We start from the raw sequence: 17,360 nt of genomic DNA, 5'->3' as shown, positions 1-17,360 counted from the left end.
CATGTTTGAAGGAGAGCGTATTGTGACCTGGGAGAACTGAGGAGGCTTAACACAAAGATGCCACATTTGTTGCATAGTAATATTCCTGCAGCAATTAACAAAGTCCAATTCTTTTCCGTCTTTGTCAGTAACAACTACGAAATGAAACCAAATGTCACAGTGCCTTTGCTTTGCATTGGCATTGTAAGAACCTGCTTTAATCTGCTTTTCAGCTTCATTTGTTGACCCAATCCTTTTGGTCAGAACTAAATCCAAGGACTCGTAGTTAATTTCTGCGCTCCAAGCCGCAGCAAACTTTAAAACCGCTCACTCAAAACATGACCAACAAAGGTACCCTGTGGTATCTGGCACAAAGAAGTTAGCAGCAGATCATTAAATTATATTGTAAGTTGTGAGTTGGAGCCTGTGGAATTTGGATTGCCTCACCGCAAAACTTGCTGTTTCTGAGACACTCAGACCCAGTTGTCTGGCCTGAACTATTTGATTCTAGTCATAGTTGCTCAGGTGTTCCTACTTGCTGATTGGCTTTAGCATCCAACCCATTGAATATGTGAAGCAACGTTGCCAATATATCCCAAACCTTTACTCTCATTGGTAACCAGACAATCATAATGTCTTGTCTTATTGGTGTGCATGCCTCTGTTTAAATTTAACCATCATAAATAGAAACTCTCTGATTTTTGTTTTACGTCAGGTTGATTGACAGCCTTGTGGGAAGTACTTGATAAAATACAACTCTGTGCAGGTGTGCATGTTTTTGTGTGTGTGTGTTTACCTGCGTCAAACCAGACACCTCTCCTTTCTGAAGCGGTGCAGTGATGGAGGGGGTGAACGGCTTGCTGTCTTCCACTGGTTGGCCTTTCAAGAAGTGCTTTCCTGCTTCGTAGATGTCCACCTCAACCATCTTCCCTTTGAATTCGACCTTCTTAGGTACAAGCACCTGCAAATCAAGACACATCATGGGGAAAAAAAACAGTCAAAGAAGCACAATTAACCGAGAAATACTCCATATTTATGTTTTTGGATCGGTCACATTCCCAAAACTTTTAAGTAGAACACATGGAGATAGTGTTTAGTAATGAACTACAAGCACAACAAATCATGCATTCATATATAACCATTCCTTCAGCCAAATAACATACCATCTGCATGTTTCTTTACATCTGTTTATTACATTTTCAATTAACCACTGCTCAGAGCTGGTTTCCCCCAATGCTGCCCACATTGTTATTTAGATAGCCCTTCACTGCTTGGAGAAAAAACAGGGGTCCGAGTGCTTTCTGTTCCATCTGCGAGACAAACCAGAGCTAGTTGCTGGTTTGTCTTATTATTTCACCATGGCAACTATAAATCTTGGCTGATCACAGCAGGAAGGAAGGCAAAACAAAGAGTTATAATTACGACTTTGTGTGAAATGGAATTTGTCCTTAATGACTTACCTCTGTAAATACCGAATGTGTGAAAAAGTCGTCGTCTTTCAAAACAAATTTCAAACTAACTACAGAGCTGACAGGCTGACGCCGCCGTAGGATAAGACTGCTGATTTATTCCTCTTCTTTTGCTCTCGTGTTCAGATCCAATCTCTGTGGTAAACACTTACTGGATGATTTGTATTGTGTAATTATTGGTGGGATTTAAACTGCAGTTATAAGAGCTCGTGAAAATTATAATCACGACTAAAGTGGGAGTTTTCTTTGTAAACATGCCGTGATTTATTCTACTTCCGAATCCAGCTATGGCAAATGATCTGACACTACCTGACTATTTTCTTTGGAAACACTTATTTATTATTATACAAGTGTAAAGATCATACGTAATTGCTACATAATGATGATAGTTTACCGATCCTATTTTTTTTTCTTGCTTCTTTTCAAGCCTTGGACAAATTCGGGTTGACTTCGACGGGGTGGTTTCGTGCTGACTCAGACCGTCTGGTGGTCTGTCTAACCATTACGCCACTCTGCAGGATTAAGTCACTGACTGGGCAGAGAATAGCTCATGAACCCGGTGGAGAGATTGTTACCGCTGTGATGGCAGGAGCGCGCCTGCCTCAGTATTAATCTGTCAGTCTTTATCCAGCTGGTGGAATATGATAGGAGACGGAGCCCGGGCCAAACAGACATGCAGCCGGCACCACACCTGCCCAATCAACACACCTGCTGCTCGACACTCTGACCACTGCGAGGGAGTGTGTGTGTGCATGTGAGTAGCCGGCAACCAGACTGTGAGCAGAGAGGTAAAAACAGCAGGGCGGAAGGGGGGGAGGCAGCACTGTGTAGGTGAGGGTCATTTGAGGCCCATTACATGGTGATTAAATGATGAAAGAGCTTGTCCGATTTCATTGGAAACCCCCTCTGCTGCTTCCTCCCTCAACCACTAACTGATACACACACACACACACACACACAGACACACACACACGGGCGGGTTGGGCACCTATTATAACCGTCAGGATTGATATCCATCTGATGGTGTAAAAGGGAAAACTAGGCCACTTGTTCACACTCACACCTCTCTCTCTATCTTATTCCCCACTTCCCACAACCCACGCAACCTCCCCTCTGCACCTCCTTTTCTTTGCTCCCACAACTCTTCCCTACAGTCGTATTCTTAACTCCTAATGTTGTGTCATGGTTGCTTTTATCCAGAACGATGAGGGTTGATCTTTAAAATTTAAATGCATGTATTAATAATAAATTGCATCAAAAATAAATATTAGATCTTGGATGAAAGTGAGGAAGATACAACCCATGTGTACACAACTACATGTGTCCAGTGGATTTAGGCGTCTTTCCTTAAGTAGACACATTCAGGGACATATTGGCATGTAGTTGTTTTTTTTCTTTTTTTCTCCCAAGTCAAACTGTGATTTAAGAGAACATGCCAAATACTTAATGTCCAAAAAAAAAAAAAAAAGGAGAAAAAAAAAATGGGGCAGGAAAAAACATCAAACGCGTCTCCTCTTGAGTACAGTCGCGCATGACACACATGCCTGGATACGCAGAAGTGCACACATGCGTGAAGGAGTTGTGCACTCCTGCAACACACACATGAACCGAGTAACACTTGTAACTTAAGTTTATAGCCTGCAGAAGGAGGTGCAAAGGAGGAGGAGAGGAGGGGAGGAGAGGAAAGTGGAAGGGAGGAAAAATTATTACCATCCCCTGCCCTCCCTGCTAATAAAAAGCATAACTTCAAACATGTTTCTGATGATGGTTAAAGCAGGAGGAAATTGATTTATTTGAAGATGTTTTAAAGTGAATTTTTCACAGGTTGAGAGAGGGTCTTTGAAGCCATGCGAGTGTGTGTGTGTGTGAGCAGCTGTGTGTGTGTTGGTAGGATGGAATGTTCATGTCTTTAGGGCTGACCTTAATGTTAGTACAGTAAAAAAAAAAAAAAAAAAAAGGAGCAAAAACTACTGCTGCTATCAGCCGCCAAATGCTCTCATGACCACCGCAGGGTGTGTGTGTGTGTGTGTGTTTGTGAGTATGTTTGATATTATAGCTAACCTACTTTAGTCGATACAAGCTTAAGCTTCTGACACCTGCTGTGAGTACTTCTGTGACATGCAAAGCAAACCTTCTGATCAGATTTACTAAGTGTGAAAATGAGGAAGAGTTGGATTAGCTTCACATACGAAATCATCAAATGCAGATTCATTTACAGCTTTTTTCCACTGTGTGTTTTTCCCGATGCTGTAGGTCAGCTGAACTGTTTTGCTGTGCCTCCAAAGCAACAGCATCAACACTCTCTCAACATACATTCACTCTCTGAGTCGCCCCTTTAGCCAGAATTAAATGTTCTACTTCTTATTATCTCTTAGTAAACGCAACATTACTGTTACTGGTTCATACAAAAAAATCAACTCTCTGTTTGATTTCTGATTGAGAATTCCCCTACCTTTGACTTTAAGGTTTTATTTTGGTCACTACCTAAACAGCCGGCTCTATCCAGATACATTATTTGACATAATAATACTTGCAGCTTTTTAAAATTTTAATATTAGCCTGTATAGTAAGGAACAAAAAAATGAAATTGCTATGTTTTTACATGTATCTCATCATAAAAGGCTGGCAATAGAGAGATCTTTTCATAATTGTGTAGAGAAGGTTGTCTGAAATCTGGCAATATCACAACCATGATGGTGGGACACTGTATAACTCATAAATTGGGGAAAAATCCAATATTACTTTGCAGAAGTTTGATCTCTCTTCATAACATTATTACTTTGGTATGTTCAAATATGTGGCCCAACAAGCATAATTACAAAGCTCTGGTTCTGCTCTTTCTGGTGATCTGATATTAACATATTACGTTGATATCTGTGCACTGATTGCATTGCATAGATATTAACATATCTTGATATTAACATATCTATGCAATAAGGAGTTCATGACTAATTCAAGCAAGAGTAATGTGTGTGGAGATGGACACAGAGCAGCTTGTAAGTATGATTTAATCTGATGTAAATTCAAAATCACTGTTGGAAAGTCCAGTGGCTTTATTTGATATGTGCAAAACCTCACTGCAATGAGGAACAAATAAACCGAGAAGGTGGTTTGTGAATGTGGACGCAAACTGCATCTGTGTGGCTCTAAGGATTATTATTTCTGTGTCAACCGTCCTACCTGTTCGTAGAACTTGTTGTGAGCTACGTAGTATTGGCCATCAAATGACTCCTCTGTCACCAGCACATGTTGTCTTTCTCCTACCTGCACAGAGAAAGAGAGAGAAAAGTGATGAAACTGCATCTGCTCAAACAATAAACATCAAACACATATAAGTTCATGGAAGCATCAGTCTCTCCCATCATCCTTTTCATCGCAGCCGAGACGAAAATGTGTTTTCATTTGTCCATCTGTCTCACTTTGCCATCTCTTTTAGAAGCATTCTGATTATGGCAGTAAAAAGTGACATAGGAAGTCATTTGTATTTTTGAGGCATTTGCAGATTGTAAATGTTGCCATGACAAAGGAAAAAACAAATGTAATTATTTAGACCCAAAATCCCACTGTTATAGGGATTATTTGCCTCAGCACAGCCACTGGTTTCACAGCACACTGAAAAATATACACTGATTTTATCTGCAAGGCAAACATCTACTGATGTACAATGTCCAGTAGTTAATAATAAACTGCGGTACATATGTAAGCATTCTATATGGGTCCACAGCTTTTGTCGTACAGGTCGCGTTTAAGAGCCGTGTATCTTCTTCCGTTTTAATTCAATGCAAGAAAGCTGCCATGATCGCGCTTCTATTCAGCAAGACCCCAAATTCAAGCAATAAAAGCTTTTCTCTTTTATGTTGTTTTCAAGTTTTATGTTACTGGAGTTCACCTTCTAATTACAGTCTCAAGGTTTCCGAGCCACTTCAGTTTTAGCACTTCGCTGAGAGGATGGTGAGCACTATTCAGCTCAGGTCCTTACTAAAAAGGAAACTGAATAAAAAAATAAAAAAATAAAAAAAGTCCATACAGGATACAATTCAAATGTGAACAGACAGTCTACAAACAGTCTATTCAGGAAATCAGAAAATCAAATGCTACAAGGACTCCAAATCCAGCGATTTATTATTGGACAAAATGACAGAAAGCACATACTTTTCGTTGAAGAATGTTGTTGACTCAAAGAAGGCGAAATAAGAGCAGAAAGTTTTATTGAAAACACTGCAGGCATGAATAAAACCACCTCGGGGTTGACTTCGACAGACAGGGAGCATCTTTTCACACTCGCTCCCTGAGGATGACAATCAATCCATGACTACAATCCATTTCCAACAAATATTTGACTGTTGCCTCCACACTTATTCTATTTGACGTCGTTCTGAATGAAAACAGTCGATACTTTGTTAGTCCGACCTAATGCGTCTCCTGGAGTGGCTCTGAGTGACGGACACTTCCTCTGGGGGCATTCACACCTGTACATTAGGTATTTATAACCTGATTGCTGTGCACGCGGCATCCTAACGACCACAGAAAGTTTAGATCCAAGCCGGCAGTTTAGCAAACAGCGCTGCACAGTAGGACCACCTGGGCTTTAAACCTCAGTACACATGTTTGAAAATGTTGGGAACATGGTGTCCTGTGTGCTCGGCGGGCAGCATTTGCATTTTAACTCTGTCAGTGATGAGCCCTGTACTCTAAAACTGTGCTGACTGATCATTTCCTTAGCAATATGTCAAAGCCTTAGAAGTCATGGCTCTGACATATTGCCAAAGGTGTTTCCATTTTTTGCAGACACCCATATTCCGTGCTCTTTTCTTCCCTCTTTCCTGTGCTTATCCTTTTGCTTCCATCCCTCTCTACTATCTCTGGGCGTTCTCTTTGTTGTTCATACCTCTCTTCCTTCCACTATAACTCCCTCTCATCCTATTCTCCCACCTGCACAGGCACACTGACAGACTTAAAAAGAGATCAAATAAATCACTTATTTAATTTTCAGAAAAGGTGGGTGGAAAACATATCCTTTGAACATTATTACTGGATGACAAGCATTTGATTTGGACCCTTTGTTTTTTTTTTTTTTCTCCTTTGGATTGAAGACAGATGTCTCTGCTGAGAGCCTAAAATTCTGAGCACATGAAAAAGATTATTTTCACAGCGCTTTAAATGTATTTATGGGGAAAAATGTTTTTCTTTTAAAAGGCTTAACATATATATTAATACAGAAAACGTGTCCATTTTTGTTCTTTTTGCTAACCACAGCCACTGACCATAATTTGTCTCACCTACTGTACATGCAGTGATTAATACATACATTTGATTTGTTCTAATTTCCCCCTTGACAGATGCATCACTTCAGAAAATAACAAACATGTCTTCACAGAAAACCTTCAGTTTTAGTCATTTTGCTCTGTGCCAACAAACACACTACGTTACCAAACTCTTTTTCATCTCATCTGCAGTTATAAAACTATGAGCAGAGCTGTACTGAAGCAGCTACATGAGAATTTGTGTGGATCTGCCTGCCTTAATAACATCTAATCCTTGTCTAAACAACCAGCAGTGAGCAATGATCTGGGATTAAGGTATATCTTAATATGTTGATTGAATGGTGAATCAGCGGCCGATTGTACATAAAGACACCAGCGTGACACATGCGAGATAAAGACAAACTCGGTATATCAAAAGCTTCGCACCTGAGTCACACCACCGGCAGTATGTGTGTCTGTGAATGTTTGCAATACACAGAGTCTCTAAAAAGTATTCACCTGGCTTGGAGGTTTTCTCCTTTTATTACTTTTCAACACTGAATCATGGTCGATTTAATTTGTCTTTTCCTGACAAGAGTTTACAAAGAAATACTCTTTCATGTCAATTAAATAAAAATATAAAAGAAGTGATTGCATAGGATTTCCCCCCTTTTAAAGTGATTCACCTGACTGAACATAGCTGCATCCAGTTGGTGCTAGAAGTCAGACAGTTGGTGAAATGGAGAACATCTGAGTGCAGTGAATGTGCCTCAGTGACTGTCCTATGAAGACACCCGTATCTGGAAGGTTCAGTCACTGGTGAATTAGTACTCCTGGATATAACGACACCATGAAGACAAAAGAACAACAAGTTTATAGCCTGCAGAAGAAGAAGTCGCTGAATATCCCTTGGAGTACAGTTAATTCCATCAATAAGAAATGGAAGGAGTATGACGTTAAAAAATCTGTCTCAAGCAGGCTGTCCTCATAAATATAGGGACCATACGTGAATGAGGGACACCTATGACTCCTCTGAAGTTGTTACAAGCTTCAGCAGCTATGATGGGAGGGACTGTGCATACAAGAACTGCTTTATGGTTGAGTGACAAAGAGAAGGCCACTGTTGAATCATTCTCTCATTACTTGAGTTCTCTAGTTGGCCTGTTGGCGTGTCTGAGGTTCTGTGGTCGATTGGTTTTTGGTTTTTTGGGCTGATGATAGCGCTTTCTGTCTTTCTGTCTATCCGTGTTTGTGTGTTTGGATGACGCCTGGTGGTGGCCGTCTTCTCATTCAGGGCTTCTTCTCCGTGGCGCGTGTTTGTGGGCTCGTCATAGTGCAGGGGTGAGTTCATTGTGCAATTTATTGAGCAATGTTTGGGGACATCCTGATGCAGTCTGCAAGAGAACTGTGACTTGGGAGGAGATTTATTTTCCAGGAAGACAATAAGTCCTTGAAAAGGCCTGACAGAGCTGGAGCAGGTTTGCAAAGTAGAATGTGGTAAAATTGAAGCATCCAGATGTTCAGGCTGAGTGAGACCTATCCACACAGGTTCAATGCCATCATTGTGACTAAAGGCACATCTACTCAATACTGACCTGACTTGAGGGCGGTGAATACTTATGCAGTCACTTTATACTGAACATGATTCAAAGTTGAAAAGCAATAAAAGGGAAACCTTCAACGGGGAGAGAACACTTTTTCTAGGTGCTGTATTTATTGGTTTCAGTTTGTGTGGCTGCCTGTCCTCCCTTGCATATCTGCATACATGCGAGTTTGCATTTAGATTTGTGTTTACTCCATCTGTTGAAAAACGTCACGGCATACCAAACGAGACACGTATGTCTTTGCACAGCGAGGCGTTTATTTACTTCCCCATCCAGAGAATAACATCCCATGATACCCGGCAGATCCACTACAGATTTGTGGGATCATGAGTTTAATTGATAATTAATCCACATCATAACAAGGATGATGAGAGAACTGTGGCTTTGAATTGTAATCAACATTTTCATCTGTGACTCAAATAAAGGAGCAATTCACTCAATCATCATCCAAACTGCTTTGCTGCATCTGTGGCCTTTTTAAAAAAAAATTTTAGCATGCAAATGGATTATGGTTCTGACCAGAGTGAAACGCAGACAGCACATGCTGCAGTGGTACTCTGACAATACTGAATAAGAATGATCATAGCAGTATATTTACTTTTCATGTTCTTTAGTACATCTGTGGCATCAATACAAGGGCAACCATGTTTAAACTCACTTAGCACACAGAGTGGACCTATAATGAGGGCATGTGCTACGGCCCTTGGGCGCGAGTTTTGGTGTCGTTTGTTTGTGAATCCCTTTCAGGTGGCGCCCAGAGGGAGTGGCCAGGTGCAGCTGATCTGCACTAATCAAGAGACAATTGAAAAGCCGAGCCAGTTTGATCATCGTGTCCAGAGAGCCAGATCGGCAGACAGAGGTGGTGGCGTTTGTGGTGTTGGGCCTGATTTCAGCGACTCTGAGGACTCTGCGGTTGTTGAGTTGTTGGTGACCTTAGGATGGGTTTTGTTTCCAGGGAGCTCGCTCTGGTTTGCACTTTTTGTTTTCCTTTGTTTGTAAAATAAATCTATTTTTTTGTTGAACAAACAAAGCTCACGGGGACGTAACAGCATGCTAAATTACATTTGACCTCTTCTGGAACAACATCCAATTCAAATTTATCACCAACACCTGTAGTGCACTGTCTGTACTGTGTTTCCTCACTTGTCTATACCAGGGGTCGGCAACCTTAAACACTCAAAGAGCCATTTGGACCCGTTTTCCATGGAAACGAAAACACTGGGAGCCACAAAACCCCTTTGAAATCTAAAATTAAGATAACACTGCATATACGGTTTTTACCTTTATGCTATGTATAAAAAAAACTTGTGTGTTGCATTTATGAAGTCAATGAACTGCTACAGAGAAAACTACATTTTATTTCTGCAACAAAAACATTTTTAATTCCAACAACAACAAAAAAAAGACGCTGGGTTGAAGGTTACCATTAAATAAAATACTAAATATCGATTTGAATTACCCTTGTATTTATGAAATAAAAAGCCGATCTTAAATTATCCACCTGCAGCAAAGTAAAAATGCCATCTGGTTGTCCTGCTGACTGCAGCTGGGACCGCTGACCAGACTCCTGACCGCCTATGAGCGCATTGGGACGGGAGGAGCTCACGGCAGCACCGCTGCTCGTTGGGGACAGTAACTGCAGAATGATACGTGTTTTCACGTCAGAGTCTCCACAACACCAGAAAAGTCTCCAATAACACCAGAAAGAGTCGCTAGATTTGTTGCTCGTCCCTCTAGCAAAATCAATCAATCAATCAATCAATCGCCAAGAGGATTTGGAAAGTTGCCAGATTTAGCGAGAACGTCATCAAGGTGGCAACACTGCACATGCTGGCGAGTGTCGCACATCGGCGGTTGTGACGTATATTTTGAGCAAGTTTACAAAAATCTTCAAATTTATAATTACATTTTAAAAACTAACGAGCTAAAATAAAGTACATTTAAATTAAAATACTCACTATTTATTTTCCAAAGCCACCAGGAGCTGCAGCAGAGGTACGAAAGAGCCGCATGCGGCTCCAGAGCCGCGGGTTGCCGACTCCTGGTCTATACCAATTTTAGCGAGAACACATCTTAGTGGTTGAATAAAAACTCACTACAAATCAAAATTTGGCATGGACATGAATAATTTGGGGCTTAACTGCAGCTCTCATTTGCATGTGGTTTCCTCAGATCTTCCATTAAAGGTATCAACACCGCACAACTCACGACTTTGCGTCATAACTACATAACTCTAAGCAGTTAAAACCGCTCGGTTAGTACCAAACTACGCAACGTTAATCTTCATGTTCATCAAGACGCTTTAAACTTAATTGTCTAGTGTTTGTGACTTTTCTTTTTTGGCAAATAACCGACTGAACCCCGTACCGAATGTTGAGCCCACTGCACAGCAAGCTCATGCAACACAAAGAGAAAAAAAAAAAAAAAACTCCTCCTGCTCATTGTAAATTTATACACCACTCCCTCTTACACTGACCCACTTGTTTTTACTTCTCCATCAATCTCTTAGACTCCTTATCCTCCCCTATGGTTCCCATACGCACACTTTATCGCACAAGTACACAAACACAGAAGGAACGGAGGAACACGATACGTCGTCTTGCTCACAAACCTTGCCAGATTATCACAAACATGCAATCGCCAGCACGCACACACTCACGCACAAATCAAATGCTACACACAAACCAGCACAGCTTTCTGAAGCCACTTGTAGAAAAGAGAATTTGTTTTGTTGCCTGCTAAACAATCGCTGTGGGGAGTGATTTAACAGGGCAAAAGAAAGATGCTCTGATCTTTTGGAGGTTCTCTTTGAATAGGCTTCTTGAAAGATGAAGGGAAAAAAAATTAAGAGAAAAAAAAAACACCCCTGTTGGTTTAGGCATTTTGTTTTACCCACAAAGTCAAATTCAAAGTAAATAAGACTCCAACTTTACAGTGCTGGCCGTGAAAACTGAAAGGATTACGGATGGCTTTGGTTAAATGTTTGCAGGGACAAATGTAAAATCAACACAGATCAAAGTCGTATAAATGAATTGGTTCTAAACGAGGCTTGAACACAAATACTCGAGAGTGAGCAATGCACCGACAGTAGGAGAAGGAAGACAAAGGGAGGCACACGGGGATGACAGAATATATTGTTGGAGGTTAAAAGAAATGAAAAAGTAGATATTGAAACAAATGAGAGAGAATAACTACATAACCTCCATGCACTCTGAACAGCCTGTGAGAAGTTTTCATGTCTTTGTCTGTGACTAAGCCCTTTGCAAAGGAGTCAGTCACTTCACAATCACATGCAAACACAACCAGTCATGTCTTTTAAAAGTCAAGACACCTGCAGCAGCTGCAGGTACTTTTCTTAGCTAGAAAGCTCATTCCTCATCTGTCAGTTCATGCACTGTACTTGTCTGTCTGTTACAATACATTCACCTGCTGTCCAGCCAACACGCTGAACCTTTATCAGGTCTGCATTCTAATTTAGAAGAAGAAACATGTACTTTGCTCCACAGCCACATGCTGACTTTACTACTGTGTCAAATTGATAGTGACGTTTGAATTATTGTTGACTAATTTTGATTAAAAAGGAAAATGGCTATGATTCAGAACAAATATCAGCGCCTGATTAATCTTAAGTGCTTCGAATGTTGATTACACAAGAGTGAATTTAAGAGTACAAAGCAGAGGAAACACTGCAATTACTGGCGTTAACCTCCGCAGGAACTACACTGTGAGGCACAATGGATTAGAAATTTCAGCGGTTATATAAAGTAAACAGTGAATAAAGAATGTTTGCGAGTGTGCGTAGACCAGACGTAGACGAAAACACTACTGCCAGCAAGGCAAGAGGACTGTGGAGTCATGATGTAGTCTGTGAAAGGCAGATGGCAATTTTATCCAAAGTGGATGTGCATATGAGGACTTGTTGAGACAAAGCGAGGGGGAAAAAAAAAAAGTTAATCCAGCTAGAACTCCTGCACCTCTACCTGAAACTAAACGGAAGCGCCTGCATATGTGCAGGTACATACAGTGCATCTCTGGTACTGTATTGTCACTATAAGGCAAAGAACCAACAACCTTTGTGACATATCTGCCTTCGCTACAATTCAGCCTCATCTTCAGTGGGTCTGGGTCAGTCCACATTTCTTTCGATGCTTGGACAAATCTTAGATTGAAACAATTATATTGAGGACACTTTGATATCGTGAGGAAACGTTCAGAGGGTTGAGTGAGGCTTAAGACTTGGTTTTAAAGTTAAAGTGGGGATTAGGTTTAAATTAGGGCTTATAAATGCATTATCCCAATTAGCATTGTCACAAAGATGAAAAGTCACGTACAAATATAAGCATCGATGTGAGTGAGAGAGACAAATGCATTTTTGTTTGCATTTTGTATCACATTAGGAAAACTTATTAAACTGGCAAAAACAAACAAAAAGCTTAAGTTTGCCTGAAGCGGTTCTCGACGTTTAAGAAAAAGAAACACCTTATTGTTGTATGAATATTTTGTTGTCTTTGTTTCTGGACTGTATGAAACCAGTCCAACACTAGCAAACATGAAAGAATAATTACAGCTTAGCCAATTAAAAATATTTCTCTACGTTTTTCAGTCATAGATAACCAAAAATGTAGTTTCCTTCCTCTAACTTATGGAGTTTTTTTTTAATCGTTGTTACACCACTGGCTTTGTTTTTAACTTCTTCTACTCTGTTTATTGCAGCCATGTAACCTACACTGCCACCTTCTGGTGACAAGATGCAGTTTATTTGATCCAAACAATTCTCCTTGTCTTTAGATTCACTAATTATATAATGATATAGAAACACAACCACAGAGACACAGAGAGAGAGAGATGCTGAACATCCAAGGGAAAGGAGGGTGATTAACTGAACAAAACTATCCAAATCTTTATTTCTCACACAAACATGTACACACAGAGATCAAGCACCAAAACTACACGATGCATTTCACTAAACAGAGAGTCTCTTTAGTTTACTTAAATAAAAATTACCCTGATACACGTCTCCGAAGAGACGCTGGGCCAAAGCCTCACGAACTGTGTGTATGTGTGTGTGTGTGTGTGTGTGTGAGTGTGAGCCTTGAGGCTTTAAACCAGACCTCTAATGTGTGCTTGGCTCTTGCAGCCTCCCCCACCTTCTCTCTGAACGGCGCTGTGGAGGTGTGAGAGGTTTTTGCCCAAACAGAAAGCTGCGCACCTGCATCAAATCTACAAACCCCCCCTCCAGGTCCTCAGCAGCATTCCCAAAGCTCACCAGCCCATGCCTTTCCCCCTTCTCTCTCTCTCTCTCTCTCTCTCTCTCTCTCTCTCTCTCTCTCTCTCGCTCTCACACACACACACACACACACACACTCACTAAAATAAATAAAAAACCCAACATAAATGGTTTCACTTAAATAAAGGAAAGAGTGACATGTTAAACTGAAGAAACAAAAAAAAGTAAGGTTTACACTTTCTTGTTTGTGTGTGACAGAAACCTCCAGCAGTGACGTGTGGTGAGGTTCATGACTGGTGAGGCACTGACTTCATCACAATCAGATTTGCAAATACATGCACTCTACACAGTAGCTCATTTGCCATTTGATTGGCAGCATGTTTCATATCTGCATTCTTTACACATACAAACTGTAGCCAACAAAATGCACGTTTTATTTAAAAAATAAAAAATAAAAATTTTAGATGAAGTCCATGTTCCGCTCCTTCTGGACAAAATATGTTATTTCTTTGTAAAAGTCTCCTTATCTTCCTTCACTGCACTTGACTTGCTAATTGTAGATTGTACCTCGCTTGCTGTCACTTACTCTGCAGCCACAGAGTAAGAAGAAGAATGTCTGGGATCACCAGCGCCCCCTGCCATGAGGCAAGAGAACTGCCTGCCTCACCGAGAACCTCTTGTCAGCTGCTTTATGATCACTCACGAAACACGTTAAACACATACAGTTGGTAACAAAGAAACATTTTACATTATTATATACATCCGCTCAACGATGGAAAATCAGTTCACATATTACATGTGTTTGAACCATATTATTGGCGACATCTAGACAGCAGCACGCTGTCACTGCAGGCAGCCAGCACAGGTAGCGAGGGATTGCGCAATCCAAGGTGAGGCTCAGCTCGCTGCTGCCTCACTGGCTTCTCTTCCAAGCATTTGAATGGGAAAAAAATTCTGTGATTTTGAGTTTAAAAAATCATCAAAAAAAAAAAATTATATAATCACTTAAATTATTTTCTTTCTTTCTTTCTCTTTCCTGACCGCATGACTTACAGGATGGGAAGTAAGGAAAATGAGGGAAAAACAAGAACTTTTCCTTACAAGATACATGAGCCAAGCTTGACAAGACAGACTTTCCAAGAATGAACAACGGCATTCTCACTCTCCTCAAATTAAATAAAGCTCTGTGCTTGGGTTTCTTGAAACCTGAGGTCGTGAAACTTCGTCGGTCAAACGAGGACTTCCAAGAATTTTCAGAGAGAGTGGAATAGAAAACATACGAAGGTTAGCGCATGACTCACTGCAGCAGCAATGGGAAGGCTTGTTATTCTGTTACAGCTCTGAAGAACCTATTCTAAAACATTCTCACGCTATTTCAAAGTAGGCTGACAAAACCCTGAAAATACAACCCGATCCTCAAAGACAATGAAACGTGATATCTTTCTGGAAATCAACCCACTGTTGGTAGTTGCTTACGTTGATGTTTGAAGTGACAAAGATTCTGCATGCAGTGCTGAAATAAATACTGTAATTCATGAATGTACAGGCAACTGCTCCTGGTGACTAAACCGTCTTCACAAAAACAACACTCTCTTTGTAGATCAAGCCACGATACTTGATATTGTTGTTTACAACAATTTGTTAAATGACTGTGGGTTGTGTTACTTACAACAAGTTTAAATCAAGTCCCGAGATGGCTGATAAAGGTCTTTTAAGGAAGCCTACTCTTTGCTCTGTACTTAAATAAGATTTAATTTCCAATTTCACTATAATGAAGAACTGTAACACTGATGTCCTGTTTAAATGTAAAACTTGTTTTAAAATCTAAAAACACAAACTGTATACATTCCATACGAGCATGTGCCGTTGATATTACAAATACTACCTCATTAACACCGTCCACAATCACAATACTTGTTAATGTGGCTGGATAGATTTCCAACAAAAATAATGTTGGATATCTTGTCCAAAAATGTTTCTTTGTCTATGATTACGGAGAGTAACAATGGCACCAAATTACAGGATCGCACAGAATATGGACAGTAAGTCTGTTGAGTTAAAAAGTTGAGAAATCAGTGTTTAACACTCACACAGATTGTTGTATTTTAGATCCAACATGCTGGCGTACAGAACCAAAGCAAACAACAGTGCAACAATACCCATTAACTGCACTTTTAATTTCCCCTCATAATAAAATACGGCATTTTAATTGGGGATAAACTATGTATATATATATATGATTGCTGGTATATTACAGAAGACTAAGTACAAAACAAAGGAAGAAACAGGCACAGAGAGTAAAACTGAATTTCTAGCACACAATGTTGAGTTGTCACATTAAGCCGATTTATGCATATCCATTTCTGCGCAGGAGTTTTGCGGATCATGACGGTAAATGACAGCGTGCTCTGCTGCAACATACACGCTCGCATCTAGAACGTACACAAAGCATACTGTTTGCTGGCACGGCCACATAAAACAATAAACCCTGCAAAAATCCCACACATATAAACACTTGATTGCCTCATCAATTTTATCCACCCGAGAGAAAAGACAGTCAGGACTGGCACCAGTGTGACAGATCCAGTTTGTCAGACCAGAGACAGATAGATGTCTCTCTGACACACCAACACACACTCGGGCCTGTGACAGTAGCTATGGGCTGTTTAGTGTCTCAGATGCTGGAATGAATCACATCAAAACAGAGACGAGGCAGAAAACAAAGAATGAAAACCTCGGAAACATCAGTTACTAAAAAGCACGGCATCACAGAAAAGCCACAAACATTCCAAAAACACACACACACACACACACTTGGTCATGCGAAAGTGTGAGGAGTACGCCTTCGAGCAAAGATTAGAAAGTGCCATGAATAAGATAAGTAGGTAGGGGAGCACTTTGCTGGGGTTCTGTTTTAACGTTTCCTTCAAGTTTAACAACTACTACTACTGTTACATTACCTTGTGAATGCAATTACCTCACAGGCACATGTTTGGCCAACAATAAACAACACAAAGATTATGCATTTATGCGATCTGTCATTACATGCACTACAAACGCCCTCTGACCCAAACCAATTCTTCTTCTGACAGGACCTTGCATTTCTTTCCTCTGCCAGAACGGTAGCACCTGACAGTCGAGCAGCCACGGCGATCGGAAGCATTCCTTCATTTATTCTTCATGTGTGCGCGTGAGGACCGAGCCCTTGGCATTACAGCATGTACGTGTCTGAAATTGTGTGTGTTTGCGACTGTAGCATCAATCAGAGCTCAGCTGTGATTGTCAGGCTGATTGTCTGTTACATCCCTGTGGGCCTGGAGGCCTTGGTGTGCGTAATTCATGTGTGCATGTGTATATGTAATGGAGAGAGAGTGCACATATAATGCAAACATCTATACGTCCACATTAATCTATAATTGCAGCTAAAACTAATGCCTTGGCAATAGCAGTATGATTATGATTATCACCAGAGGCCAGACCTGAAGACACAACAAATCATACATGCATAGGGAGGCCTATCTGCCGAACACGTCTGATTGCTGTTCAAGGCCAGCCCTCCAGTCATCATATTAGAATGAGAGAAAGTATGTCTTGTGATAAGGGAGAAAAAAAAAAAACATGAGCTACAAGGCCATCCTGGTGGCTCTGTGGAACGAGGCGAGGATCATGCTCCTAATGCTTGATTGGGTTAAAAGCCGGATCATGACCTTTGATGCGTGCTCTATCTCTGTCCCTTTGCTTTCTTTTTTTTTTTTTTCTTTTTTCCCTCCAGATTTTCAGGAACTGCGCAAATCCAAACATAAATAGTGATCAAAGTGATTAGAAATTAGAGAGACAC

The 17,360-nt window shown here is 40.6% G+C and overlaps 1 protein-coding gene across 1 annotated transcript in view; it reads right to left on the bottom strand.

Moving 5' to 3' along the window:
- Positions 1-685: 685 nt before the first annotated feature.
- Positions 686-17,360, bottom strand: part of LOC103372136 (threonylcarbamoyladenosine tRNA methylthiotransferase-like) — a gene marked incomplete at its 5' end in the record, with an annotated part of 101,523 nt that continues 84,848 nt past the window's right edge. The window contains 2 exons of the mRNA XM_008301701.1: positions 686-940; positions 4,629-4,712. Coding sequence (XP_008299923.1) covers positions 686-940; positions 4,629-4,712 — 339 coding nt within the window. The remainder of the gene's footprint in view (positions 941-4,628; positions 4,713-17,360) is intronic.

The sequence above is a fragment of the Stegastes partitus genome, unplaced genomic scaffold (genome assembly GCF_000690725.1).
Source record: "Stegastes partitus isolate 25-593 unplaced genomic scaffold, Stegastes_partitus-1.0.2 Scaffold1701, whole genome shotgun sequence".
Classification (NCBI taxonomy): domain Eukaryota; kingdom Metazoa; phylum Chordata; class Actinopteri; family Pomacentridae; genus Stegastes; species Stegastes partitus.
Note: the sequence above shows the minus strand (reverse complement) of the source record. Positions and strands in the feature narration are given on the sequence as shown.